The sequence below is a fragment of the Convolutriloba macropyga genome, chromosome 5 (genome assembly GCF_964194025.1).
Source record: "Convolutriloba macropyga chromosome 5, txConMacr16.3, whole genome shotgun sequence".
Lineage (NCBI taxonomy): Eukaryota > Metazoa > Xenacoelomorpha > Acoela > Convolutidae > Convolutriloba > Convolutriloba macropyga.
In genome coordinates, this window is record NC_134472.1 from 46,292,706 (window position 1) to 46,308,074 (window position 15,369).

Sequence of the window (15,369 nt, forward strand, 5' to 3'; positions counted from 1 at the left end):
AATTTTTTGTTGGACCAGTCTGAAATTGAGCTTTGTGAAGTTTGATAATGGTGTTTGGCATTCGGTTATTACGTTTTATGGCCATTTTAAGAGCTAAATCTGTTGGTACTCCAAACATAAACACTCAAATTTTTAACAAATTTTTCAAGGTTTTTGAAAATGTTGTCCTTTTTTGAGGTTTTTCTGCCGCTGGTGTCAAGAAGCCTCCTCTTGGGTCAAATAATAGGTTATTGTATAATTTCTAGTAATAATGGAATGTTTTTCAACATTTTAACATCACAAATTTTAGCAATCTTTTGATAGAACTTGCAATTTTTTTCAAGTTTTGAAAATTCTTGACAATTTTTAGGTTTCTCTAACCTCAACGGCCAACGAATCTCCTCTAAGTTTTGATAATAGTTTACTGCATAGTTTTATTGGTAATGAGGAACTTATTTCGAGATTTTAATATTCCGAATTTAACGGTTTTTTAAAAGAAAAATTGCATTTTTTATCTAAATTTTGTAATTTTAGTATTTTTTCCTCACTGGCCAGGAAACCTTCTATAGGGTTTGCAAGTATGTTACTGCATAGTTTCTAGTTGCAATAAAATGGTTGTCCATTTTTTAATATCACAAATTTAAGCAGTTTTTTAAAATATACTTGCAATTTTTTAAGTTTTTTTTTTAAAATGTTTTGAAAATTTTTCGAGTTTTCCCTGCACCAGGTGCCCAGGAACCTCCTACAGCGTTTGATAACAAGTTACTGCATAGTTGCGACAAGTAATGGAATGGTTATCAATACATTAATAGCAAGAATTTCAGTAATATCTTGATAATATTTTTAAAAAAATTTTAATTTAAAAATTATTATCATGTTACAAATTTGTGGATCTTTATGAGCCAGTGAAACTGTTCAAGGCTTGCAATAGGGACAATGGATAGTCTTTGGAGACAATGAAAGTGTTCTGAAGATAATAATATAACGATTTTAGCAAGTTTTTGTTAAAATTTTTGATTTTTTGTTTTGAATTTTTTGTACTTTTTTGAGTTTAACTACCTTTACTGGCCCACGAAGCTTTTCTATGTCTTGCAGATGGGTTACATGACAGAACTCCGGAGATAAAAAATTGGTTTTAAATTTTTTTCCAGCAGTATTTAGATACCTTAATTTTGCTTTTCTCAGTTTTTTTTAAGCGTTTGTCATCTCTCGAGTTAATCGACATTTAGTGGCAATATAATTCAATATGCAATAAAATGATCATATTGAATTGTGTGATTTATGGTTTTCAGGTTAAGGGCTTCAAGAGTTTTAGCAATGGTTATTTTTTTGTTTAGTTTGTTTGATTCTTTTATTTTCTCAACATTTGAGGTTGTCTTTTTGGCTGGGATTGCTCAATTGATCTTCTGGTCTGGTACATTAGGTCTGTTGTTATTCAATTCTTTGGATTGTATTTCAGGACTTGTCCTGCTATGTTTTTTTTAAGATCTGTTCACACATTTTCATGATTTTTGAAGTCAAATTGGAGTAGTGATTTTGGTCACGCCGAAACAGGAAGTGGAGCGAAGCGAGTGGTTTTGCGGCGTGAAATTTTTTTGCTCTAATTTTAAAGTAGAGTAAGAATACGGCGTTTGAACAAAAATTCGCTTTATCGGTAGTGGTTTTTTGTTCACATGCGGAAATTTCACTTTGATTTTTACTGTTTTTTCGATTTTTTGGATCGGATTTTTTTCTAAATGGTTTTTCCAATCCATTCATAGTCCGTTCTAGGTCTAATTTTCTGTTTAGTCAATGAAAATTCTTTGAATTGTACGTCAGGACTTGTCCTGCTATGTTTCTTGTTTCGTCGTCTGACGCTCTTTTTTCGTTTTACATTTGTTCACACAGCAAAGCTGAAAAAGTCAAATTTTCTGAATGACTTCTTCCTCTCACTAACGGTATTTGCGCGCGTGACGTCATTTCTCACTCGCTTTAGCGAAAGTTTTTAGGTTATTTGCGTGATTAGATTTTGATCATACGTGACTTACCTCACTCAATAAATTGACTTTTGCACTTTAAAACTTGAGTTTAATTTGAATTTGTTTAAGGAAGGAACTCATATGTGCAGTAAAGGTCCCTAATAAGAGGCTTCTGTGGAATGAATTTTAACAAGCTTTATTAATTCATCGCTGAATGTTTTTTACCTAGTTTTTTTGAGCGGCGTCGATTTTCAATTTAGATCTGTATCTGTTTCTATCTATTATATGGCACGCAGGTCTATTCTTTCGCAGCTATTCCGGCAATCTGCCGGCTATGTTAGAAATAAATTTTGTTGTTCAAACAAAACCTATTGTTAAAGACGCCATGTCAATTCCCTGGTAGCCGAGTGGTTAATACCTCGGTCGAGGTGACGGAGGCGAACTCAGGAGCTCGGGGTTCAAATCCTACCGTCGGCTGATGTTTCAGCACTCATAAAGAAAACGTTATGGAGGCTACAGCCCCTGAATAAATTTGCGCCCCTGTCATTCGAGAGCAATTTTTCCGAGCTTAGTCGGTTTGTTTGCTTCCGAGCTTAGTCGGCTCAATGTCAGTATGCCTATAACTAAAGAGTTGCAATCCTGAAAACTACATTGGACGGACAAAATTGGACGAAAATTTCTGGGTGGAATTGCCTCCTGTTTAAGCTCAGGCTGGTTTGAGGATACCTGGTTTTCTCCAGACCAAATCAGAAATTTTTATACACAACCCAGAAAAATAAATTTGGTACCATATGAAAGCTCTGTTGAAACGAGGTTTTTAGCCTCCTAACTTTCAGGTAGCCCTCATCTTCCAGACTGGCTATCATTCTGGTCATTTTACATTTCACGGAATTGGAATTGTATTGGGTCGCTCTCTTTTTGAGATCTGTGCACACTTTTTCGATTAAATGTTGTCGATGAGAAATCAAATTGCAGTGATTTTAGTTGACCTGGAGTGATAAAGAAGAAGCGAGTACTTTTAAGTCTTCAATATATTTCAAATTGCTTTTACAGTTGAGCGATAGAACGGTGTATGGCTTTTTGAACAAAATTTTCATTTCTTTGAACTGTAAATCAGGATTTGTCCTGTTATGCTTGTTTACTCCGTCAAACAAATATTGTGTCGCTTTATCCATTTTGGACTCTTTTTTGACATTTTGCGTTTAATAATTGACTTTTCGGGTTCGTTATGCGGTCATTCTACTCAAAGTGTTCTTAAAATATTTAAAATATTGAATATAACAAAACCTGATTTTTATATTGCATTCAAGTGTTTTTTATTGTTTAGAGGTTTTTTACAATTTGTTGTAGCTTCTGAGCTGATTGTGCTATCACGTCAATCAAGGTGAAGAATGGAACTTTCTTCGCAACGCACAGTACTGGGTGAGGCCTCTTATTTCTATTTCTCATACCTCCACAAAAGTTTTTAACTGCATGCAACAAATTTTCTAGTAATTATGTGTCCTGGTGGTCTTTAATTGCTCTTGAACGAAGTTCAATTATTGTAAACGTGTGTGTCTTTTTTGCAAAATTTTTGCTGGACAATTTTGACTTTTCGATTGACTTTTACCCCCTTGACTTTTTGCGTTTCGCTTTATCTAAAATTCTCTCTCAATCACAATTTCAAGCAGCTTGACTCAATTGGCGGCAATTTAATTTTAAAAGTCAACTGAAAAGTGCGCCGAAACTGGTGCTATTTTTCACTTTAAATCTTAATAGTGGTATATGTTAACCTCTAATGTGGTTCTTTGAAGCTCACTATTGAACTTCTTAGTCCCATTTAGGCTCCCCTCCCCCCGACTGAAGCAGGCTGCAATTGATTGGAGCTCCCACTAGCGTTCGAGAGCAATTCTTCCGACGTTTAGTCGGTTATGTTTCTATGTCTGACCCATTTGACTTTTCAAATAGTTTTGTAACGCTTGAGCTCTCAATTTTCGCGTGGTATAAATTGCTCTCATTCGGAATTTAAAGCTGCTAAATTAATTTGTCGGTAGTTTACTAAAAGTAAAATCAAAACTGCAGAGAAATTGTGGTTATTTCTTATTTTGTCATCTTAGTAGTAGTCTGAAATGATTCCAAAAGCTTTTTCTATGCACTCTAGTAAAAACGTACCCCATAAAACTGAGACCTGTCCGGCTGTACAGGACGATACTATTGAGACCCGCGCCTGCCGTTTGAGAGTAAATTGGCCGTCGTCAGTCGGTTAAGTTGAAGTGAATAAACGCTTCCCTACATTATGAAAAAATCTGATTTTCTAAAAATTGAAGGGGCCGAGCTGCCCTTTCTGCGCTATTATCAGCATAACTGAGGCCTTCTTTACTGAACTTTTGCAGAAGCTTTCAGCATTTCTTTCTTTGGGGCTGTTTATCCTCAATGGCTTACATCTGATTGCAGGGAATCATTGGCGAGCAATCTCAAGGGTTTAGAAAATTATGCGGGATCTTTATTCCTTTGATTTTTCAGATCTTGAATTCGGTTTTTGTAGCTTTGTTCTGATGTCTCAGCAAGGCGCAGCTCTCCAGAGCTACAACAACGAGCTAGTCAAGTGCATAGAAGAGTTGTGCACAAAAAGAGACGAATTGCAAAAGCAGATTTTGGTCGAGGAGGAGGAAAAAGAGCAAACTACAAAATGACATCCGACTGCTGAGTGAGAAGCTGGCCAAGTTGAACGAAGGACTAGCCAAGAAGATTGCAGCTAGGAATGAATTTGACAGGACCATACAGGTTTGATTAGATCTGATTTGAGATTTCAAAAACCTTATGTCCTTATCTTTACTATGGTTAAAATACCGTGCTCCACTGAAAACGACTATAAAAAAATTTGACTTGACGTTATTAACAACCTCTGGTAACTGGTCACAAAAAACGGCCCTCAATACTTGACAGTCTAGACCGGCATGAAGAAAAAAAATTCCATGATCATCTGTGAGCAAAATACTGGCAGTTTTTACTCAATTTGGAAGCTAAATTTCCCCAGCTTTCTCTGCCTCTATTGTAAAGAGTCACAGCTTTGTGAAAGCAAGTGGTCCGACTTTAGTTGGCTGTTCCTCTTAGTTATCAGCCGCCTCAGCTTCTCAGCCGGCTATTATAGCGCTCCTATTCTTTTACAATCCAAGAATTTGATTGTATTGGTGCTCTGTTTTTTTGTAAGGTGTTTTCACACCTTTTTTCATGACTTCTCAAAAAGGTCATTTTTGAGCCCAAAATGTTGCAATTTTTCGCGTTGTTTCGTCATTTTTCGATTTTTTAACTGGACCAGTCTAAAATTGAGGTTTGTATTAGTTGATAGAGATCTTTTGCAAGACGTAATCAGTTTTTATGACCATTTTAAGAGCTATATGTTTTTTTGGTCCTCCAAACATAACCATAAAAATTTTATACTAATTTTTACATTTTTCAATTTTTTGTGAAAATTTATGTCAGTTTTTGGATTTTTCAAGGAACCTCCTATAGGGTTTAATAATAGGTTACTTCGTAGTTTCTTTTGGTTTTCAACATTTTAACATCTCGAATTTCAGAAATATTTTGATAAAACCTGCAATTTTTCAACAAATTTTTGACATTTATAGTCATTATTCAACTTTTTCCAGCCCCCGGGGCCAGGAAACCTCCTTTAGTGTTTGATAATAGGTTATTGAAGAATTTTTATTGGCCATGGAATGATTTTCAACATTTTAATATCACAAATTTTAGCTATTTTTGAAGTTTTTGAAACTATTTGTCATTTTTAGGTTTCTCTATCCTCAAGGGCCAAAGAACCTCCTTTAGGGTTTGATAAAACGTTACTGCATAGTTTATAGTGGTAATGGAACGTTTTTCAAGCTTTTAATATTACGAAGATTTTGTTAAAAGTTGCAATTGTTTTTAAGCTTTTTGAATTTTTTTGGCGTTTTCTGAGATTAACGATCTCTACTGGCCAACGAAACTTTTTAAAGTCTTGCAGATGGGATACATGACAGAAATCCGGACACAAAAAATGGATTTGAACGTCAATTTTGCTTTTTTAAAGTTTTTTAAAGAATTTGTCATTTTTCTCATCTACCTTTAATGGCAAATAAGTCACGTTCAAGGTTTGTGCGTGAGTTAATGAGTATATTGAATTGTATCATATTTGGCCTTCAGGGCAAAAGCTTCAAGAGTTTTAGCAATGTGGTTATTTTTTATTATTGATCTGTAGTTCACAGCTTGTTCAACATTTTATGTGAAATCTTTTTGACTTCTCTATGCTAGTTTCATTCTTCTCTCATTCTGCTGAAATTGTGTTAAGACAGCCGTTGCTCAGCAAAGCAATTAAAAATGAACAGAGTCAGTAGCAAAAAACAAAACCCGAAATAGAAACGGGATAAACCCATAAAGCCCAATTCTAGATGCCCATTACTCGAAATTTTTTTCTTAGTTACCATCTCTAATGCTTATTATTATTGATACTAGCTCCTGTGTCGTCTCACTACAAAAAAGGAGTATGTTCAGCTCCAAAATGACATCAAAATAGTTCGCTCTTTAAAATGTTTGTACAAAATCATTTTTTCATTAGTTTTTTTTCTCTTTTTTCAATCCCAATCTTGGTTATGGGAATCAACGGCGACTATTTTCCGGCAATATGCTGGGTATGTTTTAAAAAGTTAATGGCTGACACAGTCATTATTGAATCAGAGGGTCGGCTTATGTTCATAAGAGTACTACTCTCCCCATATTGTTAAGTGATCATTTTTCAGACAGCCGCTGAAGGTAATGAGTTGCATTTGGGCAAATAGCTTAATATAAAGATAACGAATTGTGGCTGTCTTCCTGTGTCCGCACGTTTTCCACCCATAGTTAATTACCTAGAGTTACTATAAAATAATGGTTTTAAAATGGGCTTACCTTTTTTCCCCAAAATTCAGTGCTCATCTTCATCAAAATTAACATATGTTCAAGATGTGCAATTCTACAATAATAGATTTAACTTTATCAACTGATTGTTGTTGAGGGGCTTGATTTTAGGGGCAATGAACATCTTAGGTGTCCATTGTCAACAACGACTACCGAGTGATGAAGTATCCTGAATTGTTTTAGGAGACAGAGGCAGCGTACATCAAGATTCTAGAAAGTTCGCAAGTGTTGCTCAATGTGCTGAAGAAAGAAAGCGCAGCTATGAAGTAACCCACACTTGGATATAGCTTGCCTGGTTTTAGACTGAGATTTTTTAGTAGTTCCATCTGTAAATAGTTGTACAGTTTTGCTAGTGTAATTAACGTTTTGTTTTCTTTGTTTTACTCATTGACAGAAACCTTTGAACGACAAGGCCAAATGGAGCTGCTAGCCGTGGAGAAAACTGATAGGTTGAAAAGGTATGGCTACGTAAACAGGTCTAATCAAACGAATTTTGATATTTAAGTTTTGAAAGTCCGTTTATTTCAAAAAAGTACGCCCTGATAAAGATAACGCTAGCTTTCAAAAATGTAAAAGTCTCAGAGTCGCTTTTCAGTGCTGAAGTTTGTCAATAAAATTATCATTTGTGCTATGTTCCGTCAGTGAATTAAACCTGCAAAAATGAGTTTTTTTGACAGTTTCTATTTGTAGCCCATTATTGGTCCGATGCGTGCCTTACTAGATTCTTGAAGGGATTTGGAAATTTTTTGCTTTTTAAAATTCAGCTCATAAATTGACGTTTTTAGATGCCTTTTCCCTGCATCCCTGAACTGATCCATAAATTATAAAAGTTACGTAATTTCATCACAAATTTCGTCCAACATACTTCAGATGCATTTTTGCCGAATGTAGTCTAGTTTGCTAAATATTCAGAAATCGTAGATCTGACAATTTCAGCTACTTTTACCAAAAAGGAGCAATATAATGGGCGCAATTGAAATCTTTAATGTTAAGGATTTGGCGATGGATAAACAACTACGTTAATCGAGTTTTCCTGTTTTTTTAGAGCTATTTCCAGGAGTGATTAACATTAGGAATATTAATAAACCAGAAAAATTAGGGATATTAACTGGCACAAAAAATGACACACGGTTTGATGACAAACGGCTGAGAAACGAAATCGTTTGCTAAATTTCAGTTAAACGTTACAGTATGTCGTCTGCGGTTTTTGCTTCAGACATGTGCAAAAAGTTATTTTAATGTTTAATAGCCGCACAGCGATAGCTGCGGCTATTATTGGCCTTCTATTGGTTTTTAATAGCCGCACAGCGATAGTTGGGGCTATTATTGGCCTTCTATTGGTTTTTAATAGCCGCACAGCGATAGCTGGGGCTACTATTGGCCTTCTCTTGGTTTTTTTTACAATTCAAAGAATTTGAAGTGTATTGGGGCGCTGTCTTTTTTTTTAAGATCTGTTCACACATTTTCATGATTTTTGAAGTCAAATTGGAGTAGTGATTTTGGTCACGCCGAAACAGGAAGTGAATCGAAAAAGCTAGTGGTTTTACGGCGTGAACTTTTTTCGCCCTAATTTTAAAGTAGAGTGAGAAAACGGTGTTTGAACAAAAATTCGGTTTCTCGGTAGTGGTTTTTTGTTCACAAGCAGAAATTTCACTCTGATTTTTAGTTTTTTTCGAGTTTTTGGATTGGATTTTGTTCTAGATGGTTTTCCCACTCCATTCACAGCTCATTCTAGGCCTAGTTTTTTGTTTGAATTAAATTTTCATTTCTCGCTAGTGCTTTTTTTGTTCACATGCGGCATTTTGACATTGATTTTCTGTTTTTTTTCTAATTTTTTTAATCTGATTTACAAAAAAATAGTTTCTTCAATTCACTCATAGTCCATTCTAGGTCTAGTTTTTCTGTTTAGTCAATGAAAATTCTTTGAATTGTATGTCAGGACTTGTCCTGCTATGTTTTTTTATTTCGTCAATTTTTGTTACGACCATATGACGTCACAGCCACTTTTTGTTCATTCGTTCATGCAATTTAAACTGAATTGCATGTATGACGTCATTTTTTGCTCTTAGTGGAGCGAGTTTCTTTGTTCTTTTGCCTGATTAAGTTTTTGGTCACACTTGACTTACCTCACTCTCAAAAATGAATTCCTCACTTTGAAATTGACTTCAATTTACTTTAAGTCAAAGAGGTAAGGTCAAATGGGTGTGTGTCACTCTAAATGAAGTTTATTTGAGATCAGCTAATAGAGGCTGTCGTACGCGAATGAAATTGCGTACTTGATCTTGAGTCGCGAGTTGTGTTTGTGTTCTATGTCCTAGTTGCGCGGCGAGTGCGCTTTACACAATTTCCAAATGAATTCGCTTAGCGAATCGCGTAATGACTAAATGTTTACTTTACTTGATTTGTAAAGACAGTTAATGAAGAGTAAACTAAATTGGTCAACTGTACGCGAGAAGCAAAACTAAGAGAGTGAAGAATAACGCAACTGTTATTCCAGAAGTCATAATAAAATGTGAACATTATTTTCCCGATGTGGGAAAATGGTAGCAACAGACAAGCATGTGAAATAATAATGATTTATGCACATGCCCCTCAGGAATAGGTACACTAATTAAATTAAGTACATCGTATGATAAGTTTACTGCACTAAATTAATTTATGATGTACGACATTTCTCCCGCTTCAAAGAAAATTAAAATTGCATAAAATAAAATTTTAATAACAATATGAATAATAATAATACTTATTCACCGGTTAAATAGTATCAACAATATATTTACTGGTTATCATAGCTGGTCATAATTAATAATGTATCAGTTTTAATGTATCAGAGTTTTCACATGTCTTCTTCATCAATGATCAGTTCATTTGAAGTGCTGTGATCGGCTGGCCGTATACGGGGGTCGATCGGAGACACCTGTCCTATGATAGGCGAGGGAAAGTCGTTATGAATCGGTTCAACTCGAGTAGCTGTATCCACAATTGTTTGTATCACTGTGGGTTGAATCGATTCTATGTCGCCTACTCGACGCTTCCTACGGGGTGGAGCAAAGTTCGGAGGACACGAATTAGTAGAATCACCTGATGAATCTTCCTTGTCATATCCATAATATTTAGGACTTTTCCTAGTCCGTTTGGTTGATCGTGTCAGAGTATTGGGGAAAGATCTGGTTGGAGCTGGATGAGATGATACGAGTGCTTCTTGCTGAATGTTTGTAGGCGGGGGTGCAATAAGTACTTCTTCAGTTATAATTGGCTGTTCTGGAGCAGCCTCTGGGATTTCGGGTATTACTTGTGGAGCGAAATTGTCCGGAACTTTTGGCATGCGTACTCGCATTGCGCGAGCAATGTTGGATTTATTCAAGGATACGCCACTACCAGTTTCTCGTTTTCGGTGTTTCATTTTTCTGTCTCCTTTCTGGATGCGGGTACACTCTTTAATATGGCTAAGTATCTTAGCTTCCGTTGTTTTTTTCATGTGTGCGGGGTCCTCTGCGGTTGATGTAATCCGTCAATTTGGTTTTTCGTTCTTCACGAGTACCAAATTTTGCAATATCGCTATTGCGTACAGTCACTTCCACCTTACCCGGCTCGCGAATGACCGAAGTGTATTGGTCGGTCTTTTGGACTACCGATCCTGGGGCCAACACCTCATACAAGCCGTCCAGATTCTTCTTGGATCTCTTATGAAGGTGCTTCTTTCGGGCAATGTTTAATTGGACGGTATGTTCTTTCAATGGGAGTGGACGGTGTGCGTGCGTGGTACGAAGGAAGCGTGATTCAGTATCCCTTGCTTGTCGTTCGCGATTAGTAGCATCCTTTGTCGCCTTGCACATATTACGTTCAACTTCGTCGTCACTCCGGATGTTTCCCCAATGTTCCTCCGGCAGCAATTCGTTAGGGGTTACAGTTTCTTCATCTAAATAATGATTCAAAATTTTTTCATAACTTAAGTCAGATGATTTGGGTTGAGTACTTATATTACTAAGTGGTGTATTGGCTTTACGACCGAAGTGAGATTCGAATGGCGAAAGCTTAGTTGTTTTATGTTTACATATGCGAAGCTGGTATATAATTGATTTTAATGCTGCTTTAATGGTGAACGTATTTACTTCTTTATTTGCGTCTTTAATACATACCAAGCGTTGTTTAATAGTACCAATAAGTCGTTCAACTAAACCTATTGCACGATGATCATTTGCCGGAGCTGGTATTAGTGTGATATTGTTTTTTGTACAAAAATTTTTTACTTGGTTACCCATAAGACAACGGGCTTGATCTATTCTTAAGGAACGAGGAACTCCATGAATTTGTATATAATTATCTAAGAATTTTATGACATTCGAGGCATTTGCATTATCAACTAATTCCGCAGAAGGGTATTTTGAAAATCTATCAATGCATGTTAAAATGTATATTTCATGTTCTTTTTCGTTATTAATGGGCCCTGCAAAATCTATTTGTATTTCTTGGTTTGGAACTATACATGGTGTATGTGCTTTAAATTGTTTTGCGGGAATAACAGATTTTAAATTTTTACCGATAGCAGTGCAAGATTTGCACTCTATTGCTTTGACAAGCAAATCGCGATTCATGTATGGCCACCAGCAGTGCTGAGCCATACATATCATCCCCCAGCTACCCGGGTGACTTGCATGTAGATCGTCAATCAGGGCCTCTTTGAGTGCATTGGGAATTGCCACCTTCTCGTCCATGCAAACACACCCGCCTGTCACGTGAAGGTCCCGCCAATAACTATGAAGGTATGGGTTGAGGGCCTTCAGTCTTTCTTCATCCCCCCAAATTATGCAGTCTCGCACTTCTTTTAAGACTGCATCCTTACTTGTCAGTGATGCAATGAGGCCTTTGCTAAAGACTTTTCCCACCACTCGTTCAAACGACATTATTTGCGGGCTATCCGTTAGTGGGGTACTTAAGTTTGAATGCGAGGAGGATCTGCGTGGCGTACTCGTTGTTGCATTGTCAGTGAATGACACGCGAGGTGAAGCTCTGGTAGATCGAGAGGAGAGTGTTTTTCCCTTGAGAGATGAAGCTTGTTGACTCATTGTTGATGAGAGTTTTGTTTTTTCAATTAAATTAATTGACAAAGAGGAAGACAACTGAATTTCAGGTTGAGTTTGGGCAAAAAGCAGTTGATTGTTGTTTATTAATTGAGCACGTGAGTTATTTAAAGTATTTGAGTGTGGCTTACTAAAAAAGGTAGGAATTTGAGGCTGATTTTTGACTGACAAGTGAGAATGACTTAAAGGAGTAAATTTGGATGCATTTTGGTGAGCGAGTGACGCTTTTCTTGTATTTACTAGTCTTTGAGACTCAATTTGTACAGGAGTAGTTGTAACTTGCGTTGCAAAAGAGTCATCTAAGGAATGCATTTTAGTCTTTTGAGTAACTAGTAAAGGATTATGCCAGGCGGGTGTTAATTTGTTAAAGGACTTGCGTACTCGCGGTGCGAGATTAGAGGTGGTATTAATTAAATTAGAAGTGTTAACTTTTGGAGAAGAATATGTGTTAGCGAGTACGAAATCGTTTTGACTGGAATGTACTCGCTGATCATGTACACTAGTACAATTAATACCATTAGTGGAATGGATAATTAAGTTACGCATTTGATCCGCGAATGATTTATTTTTATGAGTTAAATGTACGTCTGGAGCGTGTGTGCTATACAGATGATTAAATTTAAAGGGGATGATATTAGAGTTGTATTTTCGCGACGCGAAATTCGAACTATTATTTGTTAAGCGAACATGCTGAGCGGGATTCATGTCTAAATTGGAAGTTTGTTTGGAATAGAATTTTGGACTATTATTCCGCGGGGCGAAATTTGAATTAACGTTTGTTAAGCGTACACGCTGAGCGGGTTTTATGTCTGGAGTAGAAGGTTGTTTTTAATAGTATTTTGAACTATTATTTCGCGAAGCGAGTAAATCAGAATTTTGAGTTTGAGGATTTTGGGCTTCATAATCTATGGTTAAAACTTGTGCTGTAATGGTGGTGGAATTTTTATGTTCTCCATCAATATCAATATATAATTTATGAAGTGAATTAGCTGTGAGATTGTGTTTTTGTTGAAGTAATTGGGCATCAGTATGTATGCTCGATAATGTTGCAACTAGAAATTCTTCGTCATATTTGGAAACACTTTTTGCTGGTTGGTATGGATTACGAGATATGTAATCAACTAGGCCCATTTTTGCGCCAGGTAAATGCTCTATTGAGAATTGATAAGGCTACTTTTATGTAACTTTTATTTGATCGATGTTCTTTTAAAATGGAAAGTAATGCGCGGTGGTCAGTGATAACAGTGAATTCTTTGCCATACAAATAATTTTTAAAATATTCTATGGACCGAACTACCCCAAGAAGTTCTAATTCGTTAATACTATAACGTTCTTCACTACTGTTTAAAAATCGGGATGCAAAAGATATCGGTTTCCAACCATCAACTGTTAGTTGTTCTAGTGCTGCTCCCAAACCGGAGCGTGAAGCATCACATTTGATTCGCGTTTCAAATTGGGGGTTATAATGCATGTTTTCTGTATGATTTGCTATGCGAGTTTTAATTGCATTAAAATGTAATGTGTGAGTGTCAGTCCAAATATATTTAGTGGATTTACGAAGTAGAGGTCTTAAAGGATGGCAGAGTTGAGCTAAATTGGGAATAAATTTACTAATATAGTGGACTGAGCCGAGAAATGAGCGTAATTTTTTAAGTGTATTAGGAGGTTGTAATGACATAATAGAGGATGTTTTGGATTCGAGTGGCGAGATCCCAGATTGAGTTATATTATATCCTAACCATGAAATTTGTTGTTTTGCAAAGTGGCATTTCGGAAGGTTAATACGAAGGTTGTCTGCATCTAATTTTTTAAGACAATCCAGTACAAGTTGAAAATGATCATCTTCTGAACCTTTACTAACAATTAAAATATCATCTAAGAAACAGAATGTATTTTTAAGTCCAATCAGGGTGTAATCCATTGCCTTCTGAAACTTGGCAGGCATGTCTGTAAGACCGTAGAATCCTGTTTTGAATCGATATGTGCCTGTCATGTCACCACTGATAATATTAAAATTACAATGATTAGCAGTTTCAGGGTGTAAATTTAGTTGGCTGTAAGCGTATTTAAGATCAATAGTAGAGAAATATATTTGCTCCGCGGGTTTTGTTTTGTAATTTGTTATTATTTGTGATATCGAATCCATAAGTGTTTCAATATTTGGCATTTGATATTTGTTCTTATGTATTGCTTTGTTAAGAGTTTTAGAATCTAGTGCTAATTTTATGGTTTGATCTCGTTTGACTGTGATTACAATAGGTGAAATAAAATATTGGTCAGAACAGTTATTCAATTTTTCTATATGTCCCTCTGCAAGAAGTTTTTTAATTTCAGTATTTACTCGTTCTTGCAAATTAATGGGTACTCTTCTACCCTTTTGATGTTTTGGCTGGAAATGACGATGAAATTTAGATTTGACAATGTGTATTTTTGAGCGACCAATACGTGTAATAAGTTGAGGGAATTGTTGTGCGATACGTGTTTTGAATGGACATTGAGATGTGATAGTGTTGACCATACTACCTTCCTGTTTTGGGGTTTGAGTTACTGAAATTCCAAGAGCGTCAAATAGATCTCTTCCCACTAGTGGTTTTAGTCCATCACGAACTACTACAAATTCAGCTTCTTCAAGTCGCCATCCATTGCTCGCAATTGGTGCCTGTATCATACCTATCACGTTTATGGGTTCGTTTCAAAATGTTTTGAGTTCCTGGGGAGGCGCTATCATCAACCAACGAGCAAGGGGAGAATTTTCCACAGTTTCCGAAGCAAGAGCTCACAATGAGACTTCCGAGCTCACAATTTTCAGAAAGTTCTTTCAATTTTCCGAAGAAATGTTCGATAGACACTCCTCTTGTCTGTTTCGTGGTGAGAAGTACATATCTATCGAATTTGATGTTGCGCTGACGAATAAATGCTGTTTCCATGATTGTCCAAAGTTCTGCTGTTGAGAGACTGTCCATCTTGAGATGTGGGTTTTGACTACAGACAATTCGACGTCCTTCAGTGCCCAAACTGAGATATAGCATTGACACAGTCTTTCGATCGGCTTGTGCCCATGGCTTGTCTCCGCACATTATTCCTATCTCCAATTGTCTCTGGCACCGGTTTTCCCAGTTCATTTTCGATTGAGCGTTCCTCGCCAATCTTTCCCGCTCCGATTGTGCCGATGATCCCGTTATCGTAACCTCATAGATCGGTTCAAGTGGTAGTTGTACTGTTTCAGGTTTTGGTTCCAACAAAGTGTCTATTCCTTCGCAAGAAGCGCTAACTTGGCCTGCATCTGCCACTTTTCCCATTTCAGCGGCGGGTCTACACTAGGTTTATCCCAAAATGGCTCAATGCCAAGTGGAGTTCGTTTTTGAGCTGCTGACTGCGCCATGTCGTACGCGAATGACATTGCGTACTTGATCTTGAGTCGCGAGTTGTGTTTGTGTTCT

General features: G+C 36.6%; 1 protein-coding gene across 1 annotated transcript; it reads left to right on the plus strand.

Moving 5' to 3' along the window:
• The first annotated feature begins 4,436 nt into the window (after positions 1-4,436).
• LOC142340041 (microtubule nucleation factor SSNA1-like) lies at positions 4,437-7,226 on the plus strand. The gene is given in 3 exon segments (XM_075390442.1): positions 4,437-4,588; positions 4,590-4,700; positions 7,032-7,226. Coding segments are annotated over 3 exon segments (315 nt in total). The 5' UTR covers positions 4,437-4,471; the 3' UTR covers positions 7,119-7,226.
• The last annotated feature ends 8,143 nt before the right edge of the window (positions 7,227-15,369 follow it).